The 23,835-nt window shown below is 45.9% G+C and overlaps 2 protein-coding genes and 1 long non-coding RNA gene across 4 annotated transcripts; 1 reads left to right on the top strand and 2 right to left on the bottom strand.

The window, feature by feature from the left end:
- Positions 1-1,425: 1,425 nt before the first annotated feature.
- Positions 1,426-3,467, bottom strand: LOC127296310 (uncharacterized). Of its 2 annotated transcripts, none has more exons than XR_007848454.1 (4): positions 2,895-3,467; positions 2,716-2,803; positions 2,511-2,586; positions 1,426-1,867 (listed from the first exon to the last, which is right to left on the bottom strand). It is a non-coding gene; the product is annotated as an uncharacterized lncRNA (long non-coding RNA). The 2 variants fall into 2 exon arrangements; XR_011756856.1 differs by having other exon boundaries at positions 2,716-2,783.
- Positions 3,468-3,925: 458 nt separating this feature from the next.
- LOC127296295 (hydroquinone glucosyltransferase-like) lies at positions 3,926-5,422 on the bottom strand. Its single transcript, XM_051326339.2, has one exon. It carries the CDS (start codon positions 5,366-5,368, stop codon positions 3,926-3,928), a length of 1,443 nt encoding a protein of 480 aa, XP_051182299.1. The 5' UTR covers positions 5,369-5,422.
- A 5,445-nt stretch (positions 5,423-10,867) lies between these two features.
- LOC127343647 (hydroquinone glucosyltransferase) lies at positions 10,868-11,889 on the top strand. The gene has a single exon (XM_051369840.2). The coding sequence runs from the start codon at positions 10,934-10,936 to the stop codon at positions 11,615-11,617; it is 684 nt and encodes a 227-aa protein (XP_051225800.1). The 5' UTR covers positions 10,868-10,933; the 3' UTR covers positions 11,618-11,889.
- Positions 11,890-23,835: the final 11,946 nt, after the last annotated feature.

Below are 23,835 nucleotides of genomic sequence, written 5' to 3'. Positions count from 1 at the left end.
ATTTTTGTTGACACTTTCAAATATAATTTTTTGGTAGATGGAGTATATGCATATGGGAATCAAATTAAATTTATGTTACCATGAGTCATTTAAAACTTCCAAAACCATTTTGTTCAAGCTAGGTTGGACCGTACTTCTGAAATGTTATTACAACATTTATGCATTCCAAGAGTGCCATGTAGTTTATGGTTTTGTATATAACATCTGATCGGAAGTAGTGTGAAATCCTCGAATACCATGGCACCTTCGGCATCCTGTTCCGCTGGAATAGGCTCCATTTGTTTGGGCCTCTTCTGCTTTTAGGGTTTAAAGAAGAAGAGACCATGAAGAAGCGTGTTTGTGAGTTACCTGTAATGAGACGAACATTTGCCCCTGTGCTGCTCCTCTCTGTTGAATATAAAGACAGTGTATAGCCTTTTTTATCAGATCGATCTTTTAGAAAATTTGGCTAGTGCATCAATCCTATATGGTATCAGAGCTAAGAACTAAAATAGCCTAAACACGAGGGAAAGTGTTAAATATAAATACAGTGTCTAGCTTTTTCTCCATTAGATCAGTCTTTTGAAAAGGGACTGAAAACACAATTGGCCATAAGTCACTTTTTTCCACATATCCTCATTTCCACTTATTTTTAGTATCATACGTGGAAAACCCACAAATCTGTTCAAAATATGATCCATTCCAATCATTTCGGTTTTTCCATCTGGTGTTTTACGACAATGACTAAACCAAGTTTCAAAACAATCAGGCTCATTTGTCATCCTTGTACTGAAAACAAAACACTAAAACTGGCATATTATTACTAGCTTTGTCTATTCACTAGGCCTCTTTCTCTTGGCATGTTCTGTAACAGACTCCATGTCACCCTTCTTTCTTCTTCCTCCTCACACAAAGAATCCTCTATCCCATAGGTGGACGACCAAAACACAGGAAAACGAAGGAAAGAGAGAAAATGGATCAGAACGAAAGAGAGAGGGAGATCCATATGAACAAAACGGGATCCACCATGGAGGGATTGAGAATAAGTACAACAAAATAAATGCAGATGAAGATGGATAAACTTCGAGATATCCTACACTACCAGAAACCGGACTTTTCCCCACGGCTCAGAACCTACAGGAAATTGGCAAAAACCGTCAGGGTAATAATTACTGTCGGTTGACCCACAGGAAAATTCCGCCAGGATAAATCCGACAGGGAAAAAAGAAATGCCTGACGGTTGGCTGACAGGAATTATTTTCCTGTGTTCCTGTCGGTGGCTCCCAGGAAAATTTCTGTTTGTCAGATTTAGCAATTTGATTTTTTTTTTCATCAGGTAGCCGACAGGAAAAGCCGCCAGGAAGTTACTGTGAGCATAATCCTTATTCTGCAGTACAAAATTAATTATTCACTAAATACACATTTAAGCCAATGACCCACTTCATATCCAGTACATAGCGTCTATGAGTATAACAATACAGTAAAAGTTGTTGCTTGACATGTACAGACTTGCCCAAAAGCAAGTAATAACAATGGCACAGATACATGTCACCCCCACTCTAGTTTGTATCCACACATTGCACATGGCAATGCAATGTAACAACAAAATATATACATGAACATCTAATTCATACAGGTTTCCGATCAGGAGGATTATCTACCAAAAAAGATCTAAAATACCATAAGAGTGTCAATTATTTGAAGTGCAAATACACTTCTGAGATCCTCCTCTAAATGCACAGTTATTATCACCATCACGATTGTAGCGAAAGTTGTTCCTTTCACCACCACCAATGTTCTTACAATTTCTACCTCCAGTATTGCCATGGCCAACAAGGTCGTCCATAGTAGCATCCTCCAAGCTATCATGTGATGAATCTGTGTTCCCCTATCATGTGCATACACTGGTAAGCAAAACTGAAATAACTATCTAGTTACACACACAACCAGTAGGCATCTGAGAAAAGGCATCTGTGAGAAGAAAGCATATTTATCAAGATTATATAGCACACCATTATTTTCCATTTATAACTGTATTGTAATAAATCATACTTATCCTAAATATATTCTACTATGTAGAATACTTTTCACAATTGAAGAAATAAAAAAATGTGAAAACAGATTATGACAAAGATGATAGTACATATATATATCCCTGTATTGCTGCTATTAAATTAATGTCAAAAAATAAAATTGCTCCTATGCCACCAACGTGAGAGCTTTGAGGTATGGTTACAACACAATGCATATAATTACTAGTATTTGAGTTAGGAGGCAATCACAAAATTAATTGCATGCCAGTATACATCCATTAAGTACACATGCACGATGCCTGTACATGCATGATCCGGGCAGTGTAAGAAGACACAGGCTAAAGTTTAGAGAGGTCCAAACAATATTAGAAAGTATTGAGAATCATACGTGCTTAAAATTCTTGTTTCACCTAGTCAACACTTGTAACACCTTCATGTATAAGATAATGATATTCCCAATCTAATGTGGGCGGCTTCTAGTGATAGACAATTACTAACCTTGGCCTCAACCAGACCCAGGTATTCTCGCTTGAGAATGACTCCCAACTGTGTACCATCAGTCTTTTGGGAGTTGCTACAAGAGGATGGCACCAGAAAACATTACACCAGACTACTCATATTGGAAGCTCAATCAATAATTATTTCGATCACAAGATAATCACCACATCAAGACAAGCACCTACTGCCAAAGTGTGAGAGGTACCTTATCGTTCTGCCTTGCGCTTGAATGCAATCAAGGAATATAATTCCTTCCTTTCTGCACGAAAATTTCTGAAGATGCAAAATAGCAGCTATAAGAGGATGGCACCATTATTCAAACACAATACTGATATTTCCAGATAAAGAGACATGACTAGCTTGCTTCTAAAACTAAACGCTTACCATCAAAATTATTTGTCAAGGAAGGCAAGATGCAGAAATTGTATCAATGGGCTGCAGGTTCCACAATAGCTTGGGACAGCACAGCAGATTCGAGTTATGTCCTACCACGTGCAGCACATCAAGAATGGAAAAAAGAATTAATATTTGGCATATCCATTATCCTTCAAATGTACAGAACTATCAATGAGTAAAGAATAGGCATCATGTTGACAGACACTATATATCCTTAATGCAAGTACTTAACAACTATTCATATTAAACTGACATGACACTATTCAGTTTCTTAATGGCATGATTATATCACACCTACAGTGGCACCTACTTCACACTGTAAAAACAAATGCTAGAAATGATATTATACACTAATCTATGTTCAGATCAGTTAAATAGCAAACTAAGCATTACACACTTGCACACAGTTTGTAATTAAACTAACTTCAGAATACTCTCCGTTCAAATAAATAAAATAGAAAATTAAGTAGTACACTAAACAAAGTTCATAATTAAATCTGATTTGTAGAAGTAAACTTAAACAAACTTCACAATACTCTGATTGGTAGCACCTAAAACTCAGCTACACCAATAACACATGCATGTCAGCCCACACCCCCTCTTTCTTTTCACTCACTCTGCTCAGCAAATACAAGCATCCTTAATGGTGTGCCGATGGTCGCTTGGCCGCTCTACACGGAGCAGAAGATGAACACCGCCATGCTGGAGGTCCAGGCCGGGGTGGTCGTCCGCGTCCACGCTCTAGGCCACTTTCAGCCTGAACCTGTAACTGGCTGGAAAAGTTTCGTTCCGGCGTGTTTTACGGTTACTGCTAGAGATGCTCTTACAACTTAAATTCGATGGTGTTCTAAGTTAGTTCTCAGCTGACTGAGAACTAGTTACACCCAACCACTTAGTTCAGAAGTGTACAACCCAGACTAGTCTGAATTATATGGTTTTATGTAGAAATTTAAATGACTCATGGAGTCATGGTACTTGCATAAATGGAGAAACATTTATTTTCCCACTTCGATGTGCTATTATTTCTCACTACAAGAAGCTGTCCACGTATTTGCGACCTGCGCTAATGCAAGTGCCGAAGAACCATGCTTGGTTAGAGCCTGTTCCGCTTTGTCTCGTAGTTCGCAAATACGCTTCCTCACGCCTGCTCCTTCTTCCTCGTGCATCAAACGTCGGATCACGTCGGCGATCTCTTCCTTGCTGAAAAAGTCATCGGCATCAGCGTGGACGCGGACGGCCACCCCCGCCTGGACCTCGAGCATCGCGGCGTTCATCTTCTGCTCCGCGTAGAGCGGCCATGCGACCATGGGCACACCATTGAGGATGCTCTCCAGGCTGGAGTTCCACCCGCAGTGCGTGACGAAGCAGCCGACAGAGGCGTGCGCGAGGATCGCCGTCTGCGGCGCCCACGACGGGAGAACGAGCCCCACCCCTGAGGTCCTCTCGACGAAGCCCTGCGGCAGGAAACCGAGCTCGTCATCGTCTTCTCCTCGCCGGGTTCCGAAGAATGCGCCACTCGCCGTGTCTTCATCTGGTCTCTTGACGACCCAGACGAACCGACACTGAGTCATCTCCAGCGCCAGCGCTAGCTCGGTCGTCTGCCGCAGCGTAAGCGTGCCACCGCTCCCGAACGACAGATACACCACAGATCCGTGCGGCTGCTGATCCAACCATCTGATGATGCGTGAATGGTCCCTGTCCACGCCGACCGGCCTGGTCCAGACCAAAGGCCCGATCGCGTGCACCGGCAGCTTCACCACTCCGTCTGTGCCGTCGCCCACAGCGGGTTCAAGCGCGTTGAACGTGTTCACCAGGATCCCATCGACCCTCGAGGTGTCCTTGGCCACGGACAGGAAGCCGGCGTGCGAGTCGCTGCTCCGACGGACGAGCAAGGACCCCGGGAGCTCGTGCGCATGGATCGGCACGCAGCCCGGCAGCCGGATCGGCTCCGTCGCGTCCCGATACTCCCCGACGATACCAGCGTCGATCTCCGGGAGGTGCAGGAACAGCGACAACAACATCCATGGCGAGGTAAAGAACATGTAGCATGGGACGCCCAGCTCCGTGGCGACGTCGCGTGCCGGCACGCTGACCATGTCCACCACGAGCGCAGCGAGCGGCGCAGCTGAAGTTAACGACTGGGCGATCTCCCGGACGTGCCGGACGCTAGAGACGGCGGCGTGCACGGTGCGTTCGCGCACGGCGGCTGTGGACGGCAGGGTCGGTGGTGCGGGAAGCGCGACCAGCTTGACGCCGTCGGGCACGGAAGCGGCCACGGAGGCGTACTGCTCTGAGGGGGTGTCCGTGGCCGCGGCGAAGAGGAGCGTGGCGCCGAGACCGTGGTCGGCGACCAGCCGGCGCGCCAGCTCGGCGAAAGGGATGAGATGGCCCATGCACGGGCTGCACAGGAGCAGCACGTGCGGCCTAGCGCTCGCCGGCGATGGTTCCCGGCCACCTCCCATGGCACCGTGTGCGACGTCAGCGCAGCGACTAGCGGCGTTTCGGTCAACGTTGGGAGCAGAGTGGAGTGGTTGCGTTGTACTTTGGTGATGCGAACGTTGTGTGTGCAAAGTTTGACCTTCTTGTACCAGCTCGGAACGGCGAATGCAACTGGAAGGTGATGAATCTTATTTAAATCTGGACATCTGGTAGAAAATACTACTACATGGTAAGAAAATAAATATACAATCCCAAATCTTTTTTTTTATCTCCAATGATTGTGTCACTTGCTTGAGTGCACCCCCTCTCCAAACTTAAACAACACAATGGTGGCTGGCCCATTTAAATTTCTACTCGTAGTTAGCAATTGGCCGGTGTGCTAGGTTGGCTTCTGCCATGATTTTTATTCATATGGCTGCAAACTCAGCATTCGATATCTTGTGCATCGATCGTGCTTGTTTATGATGAAGACCAAAATGTTGAAGCCGGCCGGCAACATTTTTTAAACATTAGGCATTGGCTCTGCGTTAAATTAATAACGTCACATCGACAAAGTACATAATGTTTTATAATAGATGTTTGATATATATTAGAACTGAACGCAAGTGGATTTGTTTATTTTGATTGTACTAATGCTGCTAATAAAGAATTGCGTGAAGTTTTGTATGAAGGAAGTTTTCAAGTGTAGGGAGAGAAGAATGATGTGATGAGATGAAGAATGGACAAAAGCTCAAGCTTAGGGATGCCCATGCACCCCAAGTTGTTCTAGTGGGCCGCTTACTAGTCGCGTGCGTCCTCGGCGCGTGACCAATAGGTCTAATGGCAGCGTGTTGACGCCACGCTACCAGTATATGCTGCCATTACTTCTGGAACTGCCCCTGTTTCGAATACAATCTGCCATTTCTCCGTATTATGCATATATACATACATAATAGCAGATACATACACATGCATATACCTACACATACGAAATAATACACACATGATACAATTATAATGCATTACCAAACCATTATTTGATCTCAAATGTCACAACCGAAGATCGATCACAAGCTAATTAGTAATCTAAACTAAAGTTAGATAGATGAGAAATGTAGTCACGATGAGCAACATCAGGACGAACGTGGTCCTCATCCGATTCCTCCTTATCTCTCTCCTCTCTCCAGCTAGATAGTGAGGGTATCTACCTTCCGCCTCCTCTATAGTGTTGTACCGTGTGTAAATGCAGCTGCAAAAATAGTGTACATGTATCCAACAGTATTCCCAATTGGCATAGACTCCGGGAACTCTACCTTTGTAAACGATATAGGACGGCATCTCTACGGAAATGGTGAATGGAACCTGGGTGCGCGCGCACCCATTTATGAAAAGTTTTAAAAAATGCTATTTAAAAGTTTCAAAAAAATGTGAAGTAAATTTTTGCATGTATATATTATGTTGATACTTACTCGTGTGTGTTTTCACGGAAAAATACCATTATGTGTGACCTACACAAAAATGACAATGCAAATTCATGTTCCTGTGAATAGTAAAATTCCTATTCACTATTCTCATTTGAACATTTTGTCATTTTTATGCAGGCCACACACAATGGTATTTTTTCGTGAAAACTCACACGAGTAAGTATCAACATAATATGTACATGCAAAATTTTACTTCACATTTTTTTAAAACTTTTAAATAACATTTTTTTGAATTTTTTGTAAATGGGTGCGCGCGCACCCAGGTTCCAAACGTCCGGGTCGGGCATCTCTATGCATAAGATAAATAATATACGTCAGTAAAGCAAATTACTACATAATATACGACGTAGTGCCACAATATTTAAAATAATTCAAGTACCAAGAGATGATCCTCATGCTCAAGGTAAGAAGGAAATTCGTGCATGTATCTTCTTGTACGTAATGAAAAGTACGAGTACATAGAAGTGGGTAAATAGATTTGTTTCTCCACTTTGCAGAACCATGAGTTATCTAAAATTTCTAAAACCATTTTGTTCAGGCTAGGTTGAAATGTTATTCCAAAATTTATGCATTCCAAGAGTGCCATAATGTAGTTTATGGTTTTGTAACATCTGATCTGAAGTATAGTGCGAAATTCTCGAATACCTTGCCACTTTCGGCATCCTGTTTCCCTGGAATAGGCTTTATTTTTGGTCTTCTTCTGCTTTTAGGTTCAAAAGAAGAAGCGATCACGAAGAAGCGTGTATGTGAGTTACATGTAGTCATTGTAGTGAGAAGAAGGGCCTGATTGGTTGCTCGTAGGATTTGATCCCATCTATAGAACATGCCTCCGTGAATGTTGTCCGAAGAAATGCAACCTCTAATTCATGTTTGGGCTACCAGTCGAGGGCCTCGCCAGTGGTATGTGTTACTAGTCGCGTGCCGAACAGCACGCGACTAGTGGGCCGTTACCAGTCGCCTGCATCCCCGGCGCACGACCAATAGGATTGAAGTTAGATGGAATAGAGCAGGATTGAAGTAAATTGAATTATTCCTTTCTGCAGTATTCTCGTTTCTAGAATCTGATGTGGATACTACTTGCACAGGAAAATGCGACCTTTTTAAGGGAGAATGGCCTTTTCACGTCTGCTGGCCAGTGGGCAGAGACGATGGATGGCAGTCTGTTTGTAGCAACGGGAGATGAGGAGGGGGGGCTAGCTGTGGAAAACAGTACGAAGAAGCTGTGGAGCGCGAAAATCCGACCTGTGTGGTTTGTCGTGTCTTTGGCCATCCTCACCATGACAAACTCGGCTTTGCAATGTTCTGCGTGCGTCAGGAGAAGAATAGAAACATGGAGTCCATGGAATGTATGTATGCTTGTTGTTTTTCGCGGCTTTGGCCGTCCTCACCATGACGGACTCGGCTCTGCGATGTTCTGCGCGTGTGAGAAGGAGAAGGCAGAGATAGAGTCCATGGGACGTATGGATTTACCTGTGGAATCGGGAGAAAACGGAGAACAAGAAGTTGAATCGACGACGCCTCGCCTTTGTCTCTGCCCAAGCTCGTCGGCAAATCGGCCAGCCATGGCGCTCAGACTCTCCTCTCCTAATTATAGATAGAAATAATTAATTATTTGTCTAGTGTTATGGAGCAAATAAGATCCGACCTGTGGTTTGTCGTGTCTTTGGCCATCTTCACCATGACAGACTCGGCTTTGCCATGTTCTGCGTGCGTCAGGAGAAGAATAGCTTTGCTTCTTACCATTGTGCATACTTGCAGTTATACCTAAAACAAACTCAATCAAAGCGAAACCAGGCAATAAAAACTGTCAAAATATGGCCAACCCAAATCAGTATGCATATGTGAATCTCTCAGTTTACAAAGTGCAGTGTGCAGCTGCCTATACTCATGTTTGTATGTATGTTTACACTGAACATAAGTTTCTTACAGACTACTTGTCTGAACATAGATAAGTTGACATTAGGACCTGCTATCATCGACATATTGCCTGGACTGAACCAAACGCTTGGCAGATAGCTTAACCATCGATCAAATGTTAAACATCAGGATGTAAAATTAATTTATATATTACACACCAGTACATCACAATAAGACAATGATATACTTGAAGCATCACAAATAACCAGTGTTTCGAACCGAAAGTAAGTTTTTGTAGAACCTACTTTTACTTGAGCGACAAAGCTCTACAAGGCCTGGCCGGAAGTAAAAATGACACACAAGACCCAAGTTATGAAGTTAATATATGCCTGACCAAAACAAACATTTGCGTGGCCAAAAGAAACAGGACATATTTATAGCTCTACAAGGCCTGATCAAAAGTAAAAAATGACACACATTTGCCTGACCAAAAGAAACAGGGCAGGTTTGATAACTTAGATCAAATAAAGATAAACTAAGCAGCAGAGAACAGATCAACTACACCTTCTATCTCTGAATGAAAACATGGCAAAAACAGCTGCATAAAAAGTAAGAATATTACAATACAGAGACTATGAAAGAGTACAGAGACTATAAACAGCATGCAAACCTAAGACACGGGAGTTTTATTATGCAAACAGAGACTATGAAAGACATTACAGTACAGAGCTTTTGTGAATAAAATCCAATGTCGTACCTCCTCGTAGATCATACCACCTCACAGATCATCATCATCCACAATATGAGCAAGTGACTGAACATGTTTTAACCAATCTTGAAGACATATCAGGGCTTCAACAGTTGTACTCTTCAATCTACTTCTGTAGTCGCTTACAACTCGTTGTCCAGTACTAAAGGCTGATTCAGAGGGTACCACGGAAGCAGGCACAACAAGAATATCCCGAGCTATTCGAGAAAGTATAGGGTATTTTGAAGAGTGAAGCGCTCACCATTCAAGAATATTAAAACCATCTCTTCGAGGGAAGATATCCTCTTTCAAATATGTTTCAAGTTCACTGGTAGGCTGCCGTTGCTTATTGCTTAAATGCTTGTCCCAATCAGCAAGGTTATTTTGTTCTATCCCAACCTCGTTATTATACTCTCCTTGTGACGACTCATTCAATGAATTTGACATTTGCGAAGAATACACCTTGAAGAGGCCATTGAGGGTTGCTTCCACCTTGCTCACGTGTTCAGTGGCATTTGATTCAAAGGCTTGCTTGAGTCGAAACTCAATGAATTCTATTTTGAACTGTCGATCAAGGATCACAGGTATACAGTTTGCCAAGTACGACTCAACCCAATACTTGTCAAACTTCTCTTGCATATTTTCCACCATTGAATTGATAACTCCATCCGTGCGCGTCGGTTCATCCTTTCTTGCTGCTTCTCTCTTCAATAGTAGTTTCACATTCCATACTTCATGGAAGTATAAATTTGCAGTAGGATAAGTAGAACCGGCGACCACCTCTATTGCTTCGTGGAAAAACTTCAAGATGGAACATACAGTTTCAGCTCTTCTCCACTCTGCAGAGGATGGACATAACTTGTAGTTTCTGTCTTCTTTCCCCAAAGTATGAAAGGCTTTTCGAAATGGGAATGTTGACTGAAGCATTAGCGTGTTTGCACATCAACAGAAGGGAGTGCACAAGAAACACCAACTCGTGCAACTACTTCATTGAAGTTATCCAATCGAGTCTGAGAGCTCTTCACATATTTCACACTTTCTCTTATATTATCAATTGCACTTTTCACTGTTGTCAACCCATCTTGGACAATCAGATTAAAAACATGGCATGCACAGCGAATATGGAGTAATGCACCTTCAGAATGCAGCATTTCCTTGCCTACTAGATTTTCTCTCAGATTATCAATAATTAAACCATTTACGGATGCATTATCAACAGTTATGCTAAACAGCTTGTCCTCAATATTCCAGCCTGGAGCCACCGACCGGCCGAGAAAATAAAAAGCCAAAGCGCGAGCGAGAGGCACAAACGCGCTCTTAACCCAAGAGGCCCTCCCCCGCGTCCGGCACACGCGCAGTAGACAATGTTCCGACCTGCTCTCCTCTCAAAGTCAACGCAACGTTTTGGATAAGTACAACTCTGCTCTCAACGCGAAAACTACTCGCGCGAAAACGTTTCGGTGGGCGACGACACTACGGGTGCACGCGGTCGGGACGTTGGTGTGGACCAGGCCGGCCGCATGAACCGCAACCACTCGCGCGTCATCCGATGGTTGGACCAGCAGCCACGCGGATCCGTGGTCTTTCTGTCCTTCGGGAGCGGCGGCACGCTCACATGGCGGAAGACGGCCGAGCTAGCGCTCGCTCTAGAGATGACTCACCGTCGCTTCCTTTGGATCATCAACAGGCCAGACGAAGACACGGCCAGCGGCGCTTTCTTCGGAACCCGGCGACGAGAGGAAGATGACGACGAGCTCGGCTTCCTGCCGCGGGGCTTCATCGAGAGGACGTCCGAGGTGGGGCTCGTCCTCCCGTCGTGGGAGCCGCAGACGGCCATCCTCGCGCACACCTCCGTCAGCTGCTTCGTGACGCACTGCGGGTGGAACTCGAGTCTCGAGAGCATCCTCAATGGCGTGCCCATGGTCGCTTGGCCTCTCTACGCCGAACAGAAGATGAACACTGCCATGTTGGAGGTCCAGGCCGGGGTGGCCATCCGCGTCCACGCTGACGCCGATGGGTTCTTCAACAAGGAAGATATCGCCATCGCCATCCGACATGTGATGGGCGAGGAAGAAGGAGCAGGCATGTTTCGTGAATTTAGAGACAAAGCGGAACAGGCTCTAACCGAAGGTGGTTCTTCGGCTATTGCATTAGCCCAGGTCGCAGATAAGTGGAGATCTTCTTGCACTGAGAAGTTCTTCTAGCACTGAGAATCTGTTTCTCCACTTCTGTAAGTACCATGAGTTATTTAAATTTTCTAAAACCATATAATTCATATTGGGCTCGACTGTACTTTTGATTTGCTGAAATGTTATTACTCCATCCGATTCATAATAAACGTCGGTGCTTTACTACAACTTAAATATAAAATTGTACTAAACCATCGATACTTATCATGAATTGGAGGGAGTACAAAAAAATTATGCATTTCAAGAATGCCATGTACTTTATGGTTTTTTATGTATTAACATCTGATTTGAACAAGTGCAAAATACACTAGGGACGCGTTTGGTAGCCTGCATGAATTTCCTGCACCACTGCGCCAGCGAGATGGGCCTCCCTGCGCGTCGTGAACGGGCCATGGGCCATGAAATGCGGTTGTTTGGTACCTGGGTGGTCTTTTCTGAGCCGGAGAGGGAAGCTAGGCCTCATTGTCTGGGTGCCTGCACAGACTACTTTCTTCTCTGCTCGTGCAGCCCACACGCTATTTGGTTGCAGACACGGGCGAGCTGTGGTAACCCCTCCCCTTAGAGTGGTGAGGTTACCTAGCACTGCTAATAACTGAATGACAACACGCAGCAGATTCAGTTCAACACAAAAGGTGCTGGTAATACACATCAGCTACTTAGTGGGCGACTCATCACGAGCGAAACAACTATACTTCGTGATGCATCGTAGGTTCATCACACGAGGGGTTAGTATATACCACCTCGAACAAATTCATCATTACAGACAGGGGATCAGTCTCAAGCAAGTTGACGAGGCGGTTCCTCGGCAATGCCCACCATGAGGGGCTTGGGTTTTAGAGAAAGGCGACGACGGAAGTTCCGGGAGCGAGGCGGTACACGACATACCCAGGTTCACGTCCCCACGGTGGAGGATCGCTACGTCCTGCTAGCAATCCACTATATGAATATATGGGTACAGAGGGCCGCCATAGGCGGAGTTGTTGGATCTAGTCTAGTTCTAATCTGCGGGTTGCGATGTCTAGGCGTGTCGCCTCTATGATCTATGTTTCTGAATATGTGTCCCTAAGGAGTGCCCCTGCCTGGCTTTATATATCAGCCAAGCTAGGGTTTACAAGAGTCCTAGTAGGATTCGTATTGGAGTCTTCTTTCCTTGTAGTCCAAGTTGAGGCGCGTGCAGGTCCAGCTTGTTGAGTCCTTATGCTGGTCCAGCTTCATAGTCTGCACTGGGTATAGCAATGTCGAGTACCCGAAGGGTTATGCCCACGTCAGTAGCCCCCGAGTGTCTGGCCGAAGTGAATCTTCGGGCAGGGACTAAAGTTGTCTTCGCCGAATGTCTTGATCATCTGTGGATCTTGTGCTTGATGTAGAGTCGAAGTTGCTTTCTGTCGGGTGCGCGAAGCGCTCCCGATGGGAGTAGCCCCCGAGTCTATGGGCGGGTGCTTGCATCCACGCATAGACTCAAGTTGTACTACTCGAAGATCTTGATTGTTGATGCCGACATCTTCAACTTTATTCTTATTTGTTGGCGAGGTTGCCATATTTTTCTCGGGTGCGCGACCAGCGCTCCCGATGGGAGTAGCCCCCGAGCCTGTAAATAAATATGAAATAGTTATGTACAGGGTGTAAAAATGCTGAGTCAAATACCGTACATGTCTTCGAGTTCCGAGAACATGATGTTGATAACTCTGATGATATCATAGATAGAGGAATTGATGATTCGGAAGATATCCCAGAGGAGCCGATAATTTGGATGATATTCCGGAGGAGCCGGTGATTTGGATGATGCCCAAAGGACCGATAATTTGGATGATATTCCGGAGGAGCCGATGATTTGGATGATGGCCCAGAGGAGCCGATGATTTGGATGATGGCCCAGAGGAGCCGATGACTTGGATGATGGCCCAGAGGAGCCGATGACTTGGATGATGGCCCAGAGGAGCCGATAATTTTATCGGGTGCGCCTCCAGCGCTCCCGATGGAAGTAGCCCCCGAGTCTGGGCACTGATGCTTGCAACCGTGAGTAGACTCAAGTCGAGCAACCCGATGTTTATAGTTTTCTTCAGGTGCCGTTGACACATTGTTGTTTATTTCAAGGGGCAATTCTTAATGCACCTTGAGCATCGTTGATGCCATTGTTTGTAATTTTATCGGCAGCAAATTATTTGAGTGACCAGCTCGTGTTGCAGTTCTTGCTAAACCCGTTGTATGTGCAACTTTGCTTTCAACCGATGCATGATTTGACAGCAGCTCCCGAATAGATCGGTGGCACTAGATCTGCCGATGACACCGTCGCTCTTTGATACTTCTGTAGTTTAAAATATCGAGCGTGGGTCATTTTCGTACGTGTTTCATGATCCTTGCTATCTGCGGCACTCTTTGAGGCATCTATAGCAAAGGAAAAAAGCAAGGTCCCCGTTGATTTTGCATCACAGCACTCGTAATTTCAGAGGCTTCTTCATGATCCTTGCTATCTGCGGCACTCTTTGAGGCATCTATAGAAAAGGAAAAGAGCAAGGTCTCCGTTGATTTTGCATCATAGCACTCATAATTTCAGAGGCTTTTTCATGCTCCTTGCTATCTGCGGCACTCTTTGAGGCATCTATAGCAAAGGAGAAGAGCAAGGTCTCCGTTGATTTTGCATCATAGCACTCGTAATTTCAGAGGCTTTTTCATGCTCCTTGCTATCTGCGGCACTCTTTGAGGCATCTATAGCAAAGGAAAAGAGCAAGGTCTCCGTTGATTTTGCATCATAGCACTCGTAATTTCAGAGGCTTTTTCATGCTCCTTGCTATCTGCGGCACTCTTTGAGGCATCTATAGCAAAGGAAAAGAGCAAGGTCCCCATTGATTTTGCATCATAGCACTCGTAATTTCAGAGGCTTTTTTTAGAGTACAATCTCCGGGCGTACTTTCCATCGAATCGATGCTCGAAGAAAGTTCCTGATGATGTAGTTCGGGTGTCCCGAATTACTGCAATTCTTCAAAGAAACAAAACTTGAGTCTTCAAATCTTCTTGAATTCCAACGAACCAGCGCTCCCGATGAGAGTAACCGCAATAGTTCGAAGATATTCCAGGAGCCCTCGAGTAATTCCAGCGAACCGGCGCTCCCGATGGGAGTAATAGTCTTCAAATCTTATTGAATTCCAACGAACCAGCGCTCCTGATGAGAGTAACCGCAATAGTTCGAAGATATTCCAGGAGCCCCCGAGTAATTCCAGCACTCCCGATGGGATTGCATCGGGTCAATATTATATAAGATGATATACATTGAATATTCCAGATGATGAATCCACCAACCCGAGAGTGCATCGGGAGGAGATATATCCAGAGCCGAAGAGGATAAATCCATTAGCTCGGCTGCGGTGAACCCAATATGGAAGCAGGTCGCATTGCGGACGCGGGCGAAGTAATCAATATTTGAGGTGACAGGCGCAGCCGAAATAATTGTGCCACCAAAGATAGTCCATGCGGCGGGCGCAGCCGAAATAATTGCGCCATCCAAGATAATTCATGCGGCGGGCACATCCGAAATAATTGCGCCATCCAATATAATCCATGCGACGGGCGCAGCCGAAATAATTGTGCCATCCAAGATAATCCATGCGGCGGGCGCAGCTGAAATAATTGCGCCATCCAAGATAATTCATGCGGCGGGCGCAGCCGAAATAATTGCGCCATCCAAGATAATTCATACGGCGGACGCAGCCGAAATAATTGCGCCATCCAAGAAAGTCCATGCCGGCGGCTAGCTGACTTGGCCGATGAAGAGGACGCTGTTGATATGGTTGATCCGCGGCTGGTGTGAAAGAGCAAAGTCTAAACCCCGTGTTTTGTGTGTTTGATGACAACACTTGAGTTATCTCACCGTGTGCCTTGAGTATCATTGTTAGATTTGCAAGTGCACGGTGACCTCGCTGGACACGTCAAGATCGGAGGACTGAAGCGTAGTTATGGGTAGCTGTAGGTTTAGGTTTTGTGTGTGTTCCGCGAGGTGACATGGCTAGAGAGAAAAAGGGAAGAAAACCAGTTTTAGCCAGGCCGGTACTACCGGTAACTGTAGCGGTAGTACCGCTGCCCCTATAGGTACCGCCTCACGGTACCGCTCTGAGTTCTGCGCTGGATTTGTCCCTCAGTACGAGTTACGGTACCTCTGCTGTACCTGGAGCGGTAGTACCGCTCACGAGCAGTAGTACCGCCCATGATACCGCCCAGGTACCGTAACTAGTTACGGCAGTACCGCTCTGGTACCGCTCCGGTACCGCTTTGGATCCAGTAAGGTTTGGACCCCATTGCGGTACCTCAAGCGGTACCTCTAGCGGTAGTACCGCTCTGCGTCCACGTGGACCAGATCTGAGGAATTCGAGCTCAGAGCGGTAGTACCGCTTTCCAAAAGCGGTAGTACCGCTTAGGCAAAAACTGGACATAACGGTTGGATTTGGAGGAGCCTATTTAAGGGCTCCTTCTTCCCCAATTCGTTTGTATCTCTTCCCTCTCTCTCTCCTCCATTGTTGCTGAGCTTAATCCTTGAGGATCTCCCCAACCATCCAACCAATCTTGCTCAAATTTTGAGGAGTGGTGGAGGAGACCTCGATCTATAGTTCTACCAAGAGAGATTTCACCAATACTTGCTACTCCTTAGTGGATCTTGGTGTTAGGGTTCCTATTGTGGGACTTTGGAGAAAGTGCATCCATGGAGGCTAGCTTGGTGTTGTACTAGCTCCATGGATTGTTGGGAGCCTCCTTGTGGTGTGGAGCTCGCCCCAACCTTGTGAAGGAATCACCGCCTCGACCGGTGCCTTAGTGGAGAAGGGGGAGCACCTTTGTGGAGCTCTCTCGATGAAGAAGGTGAGGCCTTCCTTCGTGGTGTGGCCGTCTAGTCTCTTGTGTGAGGCTAGCACCTCCTCAACGCAGACGTACTCCCTTTTGTGGGAGGAACTGCGGGAAACAAACCTCGCCTCGTCTCCGCGCCCTCCGGTTGTCCCGCTCCTTACTCTTACTATCTTGTGATTGTTCCTTTGCTTGTTGCACTTGTTCTAGGATCATTGTAGGATCACCAACACCACTAAAGCAATCACCTTTATCTTTCGTTGCACTAAAATTGAAAAATACTAAAACTTGACGTAGCAACCATTCACCCCCCCTCTTGTTCGCTATGATCCATTCAATTGGTATCAGAGCGAGGTTTTCTTGCTCGGGATTTACCGCCTAAGAAATGGCCGAACAAGATGCGGGTGTGGCGAATGGGTCACCTTCCCTTGTGCCACCCGCTCCATCATCTCCCGTCGATACCACAATGGCTACGTTGGATGACCTCAAGAAATTGGAGTCATCCATCGTTAACCAAATGAAGGCGATGATGATGGAGTTGGTTGCTCAAAAACCAAACCCTAGTGTTGATCCTCAAGCGAGTGCCGAGAACCCCCCACCAAAAGCTAACCCCTTTCCTCTTGTTGATTTTGTCGCGCAAGCGACAAAAGATCCACAAAAGGAAGGGCTTGGGGAGACTAGCACTTCAACAAAGGGGAAGGATGAGACACCGGTTGCGGAACGTCTAGGGGGTTATCATGAGGTGCCACCACCAAGTGATTACACCATAAACGTTCCAATACCTATGCCACATATCTTGACGCATGGTTCGCCACCGTTACTTGAGTCAAATAACTTTGAAAATTGGCAATTCTTGATGAAATCTCATGTGCGCAGCGCGTCTACCGAGCTTTGGCGCATCATTGAGGAAGGCTACTCACCACGAGATCCAAAGAACTTGACAAGAAGAGATGTGGTGGATGACCAACTCAACGCCACCGCCATCAACATGATTCACATGGCCGTCACGCCAAAGGACCGCGCTCATTTCCGCTCGCTCAAGGCCGCCAAGGAAGCATGGGATAAACTCGACAAGCTCTTCCTCGGAAATGCGAGCATCCAAAGCTCTCGTTTCGACGAAGTGAACAATATGGCCGACAATTTCGTCATGATTGAAGGAGAGACCCCCGAAGAAATGTATCGGCGCCTCATCGCTCTCGCCGTACAAATGCAATACCTTGGAGCAACATTCGTGGATGACCATTGGATCAAGCGCAAGTTCTACAACGCTCTCCTCCCTTATGAGGAAGTGAAGTTGACGGCCATCCACCAAAACGCCTCCTTCCGTGCTATGACCTCCGATGAAGTTCTTAGCGAAGTCATCGCTTTGGACATCTCCAAGAAGAATGCGGAGAATCTTGTTGCTCGCGCCCACAACACACGCAAGCCCAATCTTGCTTTGAAGATGAGGGTACATGAGGCTAGTGATAGTGATGAGGATCCTATTGAGTGGGGACTGGATGACCTCAAGATCAATTATCATGAGCACATGGCTCTAGCCGCCAAGAAATTTTGGGATGAAAACAAGTCCCGAAACACAAGACCAAGAAGATCGCGTGACTCTCCAAGAAGTTTCTCCAAGAGCCCAAGGGAGGGGCAAAAGGGAAGAACTTGCTACAATTGCGGCGACAAGAGTCATTTTGTCGCGGATTGTATGTTTGAGAGAAGAGAAGATCATGGTGGAAGACTTATCCGCAAGGAAAAGTTCAAGTCACTCTCGAAAGGATTCTCCAAGTTCTCCCCCAAGTCCGATGACGACAAGGTCTCCTTCACCAAGAAGCCTAGAGCCTTCATTATTCGAGAAGAATACTCCTCCGATGAGGATGAAGAACGTGGGGACAAGAGCTCCAACAAGGAAGGAGAGGGAGTGGCCGCCATCGCCATTACCACTCCCTCTATCTCCCTCTTCGACTCTCCAAATGAGAACCTCGCCACCAACAATGCTCGTTGCTTTATGGCAAAGGCATCCTCGGAGGTAAAATCCCCCTCCAAACCATCATCCTTGACTAATGCTCTGTATATTGATGATGCCACTAGTCTCACCGTTAAACGTGAGATTATGGGTTTGGATACTTTTCTCACTAACATGCGAGGGGATACCAAGACTCATGTTGGGGCTCTCTTAAGCCAACTTGGTGCGGCACAAGACCTCATAGAGGAGAAGGAAAGGTTGGAAAGGGAAGCGGCAAATGAGATTGCCTCACTCAAAGAGGAGCTTGAAGATGAACTAAATTTGCGCATGTCTCTTGAAGCTAGTGTGATTGTCCTTGAAGACACCAACAAGGCTATTGTCTCCCAACTCACCAAAGACCGAGATCACACTCTTGGTTTGATGAGTGAGCTCAAAAAGAAGGTGCTCTCTCTCGAGGAAGCTAACAAAGAGAAAGATGATGAAGACCCCAACTCTTGTCATGACGAGCTTGTTGATCAAGTTGCTTCTTTGAGAAAGCACAATGCTCTTCTCTTGGAAGTCAATGCTTTTCAAGAAGAAGCCTTGGATGAATATTACCGCTTGTGTAAAGAGAAGACCTCATGTTGCAACCATGAAGAAGAAATTGCCGCTCTTGAGACCACCAAGGCCAAGTTATCGAGTTTGAGTAGCATGCAAGAAGAGTCTTTGAAGGAATGTCTCCGTATGAGCAAGGAGAAGGCCACTTGTTGTGATCATGAGGAGGAAATAGCCGCCTTGAAGAGGAGGGAAGCCAAGCTCATGGAGGTCAATACCATGCAAGAGGAAGCTTTGAAGGATTACTTTCCTTTGAGCAAGGACTGTGTGTGTTGCACTCATGAAAGTGACGTTGCCAAGATGGAGAGTGACAATCGCATGCTCATGAAGATGAACGCTCTCCAAGAAGAAGCTTTGATGGAACACTTCCGGGTGAACAAGGCAAAGGAAGTACAAGTGTTTGATATTTGCCATCCTCACCCGGAGCATGAAGATGAAGTCAACCGTTTGAAGGCCAAAGTTGATAGACTCCAAGTTCAAGCCAAGTACTTGGAAGGAGTCATTGGAGCCAAAGAGGGCTCTTGCAATGAAGGAGGAGTGGCTACCAAGCCAAAGAGGAAGAGGAATAAGAGGACCAAGAAGAAGAAGAATAAGGAGAACATGGGGATCAACCTTGAAGAGAGCAATGCTAGCTCAAGAAGGGATGGAGTACCCAACTCCGCCTCAACGGGTTCCGCCGGCTCTAACAACCCTTCTCATGTTCTTTTTATTGATTACTATGGACATATTCGTGCTCGCTTTATTGGTCCTGAAAAGGACAATGTTGATAGGACTATTTGGGTTCCCAAACCCCTTGTTACTAACATGCTAGGACCCATTTAAAAATGGGTACCTAAATCCAAGACTTGATTCCTTGTAGGACTATGCTTCCGGTGGCGCTAAATGGGTGGTTGATAGTGGAGCCACAAGTCATATGACCGGAAGCAAGAATATTGTTGTCGACCTTGAGCCTTCTCACTCTACCGTATCATATGGCGACAACACGTGCTCTAAGGTATTGGGTCTTGGCAAGGTGGTGGTAACACCCGACATCTCACTTGTGAATGTCCTCCTTGTCGAGACCCTTGGTTACAACTTACTCTCCGTTCATCAAATTGCTCGCATGGGTCTATGTACTTTCTTTGATGAACATATGGTGGTCCTCTTATGGAGCAAGACACTCCATGTAGCTTTTGTTGGATATGTAGAGAACGGATTGTATGTTGTTGACTTCTCCGGAAAGACAACATCCTCCGCTCTTTGCCTATTCGCCAAAGGTGACAAGGGTTGGTTATGGCATCGCCGACTAGCCCATGTCAACATGAGGACTTTGCAAAGTCTCCACAAGGGTGGCCACATTCTCGGACTAAAAGAAGATGTCTCTTTTTGCAAGGACCGTGTTTGTAGGGCTTGCGTACAAGGAAAATGCATGGAGCTCCTCACAAGGCCAAGACTATCATCTCTACCACAAGATGCTTGGAGCTCTTACATGTTGATCTCTTCGGTCCACCGTCTCATGAAAGTCTTGGAGGAAAGAAGTATTGCCTCGTCATTGTCGATGACTATTCATGCTATTGTTGGGTATTCTTCTTCAAGTACAAGAGTGAGACTCAACGGACCATGATGGAGTTTTCCAATCAAGTTCAACACAAGTACGACAACAAGATCCTCGCAATAAGGAGCGACAATGGAACAGAGTTCAAGAACTATACTTTGGATGACTTCCTCGGCGAAGAAGGAATCCAACACCAATACTCCACGCCATATACTCCCCAACAAAATGGGGTCGCCGAAAGGAAGAATCGAACCTTGATCGAAGCCGCTCGAACCATGATGATGGAATACAAGTCCAACTACAATTTTTGGGCGGCAGCTATCTCTACCGCATGCCATGCTACTAATCGTCTCTACTTCCGCAAAGGCCTAGAGAAGACACCATATGAGATTCTCATCAGAAATAAGCCCAATGTGTCATACTTCAAGGTCTTCGGATGCAAATGCTATGTGCTTGTCAAAGACACCCATCTATCCAAGTTTGATTCAAGATCTCAAGAAGGAATTTTCGTTGGCTATGCTACGGATTCTCACGCCTATAGAGTCTTCAACAAGTCAAATGGGCGGGTTGTAGAATCTTGTGACGTGACATTCGATGAAGATGATAGATCTTTGGAGGAGCGAAGTGCTTCTTGTGAGAAAGGAGATGCAATTCCCCCGGAGGCCATAGGAAGGATGGGTGTTGGCATTCGCCGACCCCAAGAGCCACCTTCTATGAGTACCGGGGAAGGACCAAGTTCCACCCAAGTGGAGCCATCTACACCACAAGGCCAAGCTTCTTCCATTGATCTTACAAATGCAAGCCAACCTCTACCACAACCTCAAGTTCAACCTCAACATCTACAACAACAATCAAGTACGAGCTCACTTCAACAAGCTCAAGAACAACATCTACCACAAGCTCAAGAACAACATCTACCACAAGCTCAAGAAGAACATCTACCACAAGCTCAAGAACAACACTCACCACAAGCTCATCTACAACAACAACCGACATCAAGTGACCAAGGCCAAGCTTCAAGTTCTTCTTCGAATGGTTCGGGGATGATCTATATGGACAATACCATTCCTAGTACCCCCGAGTCATCCGGATCTCATGATGATGATGCCCACTTCAACAACAATGTAGGTCAAGGCGAGGACCTAAACCGTGATGAAAGCCAAGAGGACCCACATGAATCTACTCCTTTAGCCGTCACTCGCCGTGAAGATCCTATTGCAAGACACTTGCGCCTCAAGTCCCATTCTTTGAGTAACATCATCGGTGATCTAAAGGGCAAGGTAACTACCCTAAGACAACTAGCAAGCTTTTGTGAGCACCACGCCTTTGTCTCTATGGCGGAACCATTCAAAGTTGATGAAGCTCTTAAAGATCCGGATTGGTTGAATGCGATGCAAGAGGAACTCAACAACTTCAAGAGGAATGATGTGTGGACTCTCATGAAGCGACCCGATATTGCCGCAATGTTATCGGCACAAAATGGATCTTCAAGAACAAGCAAGATGAACGTGGCATGGTCATCCGCAACAAAGCAAGATTGGTGGCACAAGGCTATTCTCAAGTCGAAGGCGTGGACTTTGGTGAAACCTTTGCACCCGTTGCAAGGCTCGAGTCCATCCGTATCCTTTTGGCCTTTGCCTCTCATCATGGCTTCAAGTTGCAACAAATGGATGTTAAGAGTGCTTTTCTTAATGGTCCTCTACATGAGGAGGTGTATGTGAAGCAACCCCCGGGTTTCGAGGATCCCCATTTCCCGGACCATGTCTTCAAGCTCAAAAAGGCCCTATATGGACTCAAACAAGCTCCTAGAGCTTGGTATGAGCACCTAAAGGAGTTGCTTGAAGACCGTGGTTTCGAAGTGGGGAAAATTGATCCCACTCTTTTTACTAAGAAAGTCAATGGGAGCTTTTCATATGCCAACTCTATGTAGATGACATCATATTTGGCTCGACTAACACAAAATTCAATGATGAGTTTGCTATGTTAATGACAAATAGGTTTGAGATGTCGATGATGGGTGAACTCAAGTACTTCCTCGGGTTTGAGATCAAGCAAATGGAACAAGGCATCTTTATCAATCAAGCGAAATATCTCCAAGACATGCTCAACCGCTTCGACATGAAGGGCGCCAAGGGGATTGGAACTCCAATGCATCTCAAGTGTCAACTCTCCCTTGACGAGGCCGGCAAAGCGGTGGATCCCAAGCTCTAACGTTCGATGATAGGTTCGCTTCTTTACCTTTGTGCCTCTCGCCCGGATATAATGTTAAGCGTTGGTATGTGTGCACGGTTTCAAGCAAGTCCGAAGGAAAGCCACGTTGTGGCGGTCAAGAGGATCTTTCGATATTTAGTTGATACCCCACACTTCGGACTATGGTACCCAAGGGACACGGACTTTGCTTTGGTGGGCTTCACCGACTCCGATTGGGCGGGAGACAAGGTTGATAGGAAGTCTACATCCGGAGCGTGTCACTTTCTTGGAAGATCTTTGGTGTGTTGGTCCTCGAAGAAGCAAAATTGTGTCTCCGTCTCCACCGCGGAAGCCGAATATGTCGCTGCAGGAAGTAGTTGTGCGCAAATCTTATGGATGAGGCAAACCTTGCGGGACTACGGACTCGAGTATAGCAAGGTCCCTCTATTGTGCGACAATGAGAGCGCCATCAAGATCGCCTACAACCCGGTTCTTCATGGGAAGACGAAGCATATTGAGATAAGGAACCACTTCATTCGAGATCACATTGCACGTGCAGACATTGTTCTATCCTTCATTGGCACCAAGGAGCAATTGGCGGACATCTTCACAAAGCCCTTGGACGAGAAGCGTTTCATTGAGTTGAGGCATGAGCTAAATATCATTGATCCGTCGAACATTGCTTGACCGTCGTGCACACATACCACTCTCAAACTATATATCTAGATGAGAGGCACGCATGAACATAGGGGGAGTGCGGTTTAAATATATTGAGCTATCCCTCCCCCCATAATGCATAAAGAAATCCAAAACATATGCTATTTGTCAATTGAGTGACTTATGAGCTTCATGTTGAGTTGTAGTCCATGAGTCCTAGATACATCTACGCGACCTCACACTATTACACTCTTACACGGTGGTTTCGGCCACCAACATCCTCCTTGAGGAGTCTTTCGGTTCTTTGTGTTTCGTTGTGACCTTCTTTTTGTCCTTCTTCTTTTCTTTCCTTTTCTTTATGTTTTTGGAGCATCTCAATCTCGCTTGTTTTCCCTTTCGGTTTTTGCAAGCTTGGTTGTATGTTCTTGGTTCTCCATCCTCCTAGTTTCTCTACTCTCCTTTTTGGTGTTCCGATGCCAA

Source organism: Lolium perenne, chromosome 1 (assembly GCF_019359855.2).
Source record: "Lolium perenne isolate Kyuss_39 chromosome 1, Kyuss_2.0, whole genome shotgun sequence".
NCBI lineage: Eukaryota > Viridiplantae > Streptophyta > Magnoliopsida > Poales > Poaceae > Lolium > Lolium perenne.
The sequence above is the reverse complement of the archived record's forward strand: the minus strand, read 5'-3'. Positions and strand labels throughout refer to the sequence as shown.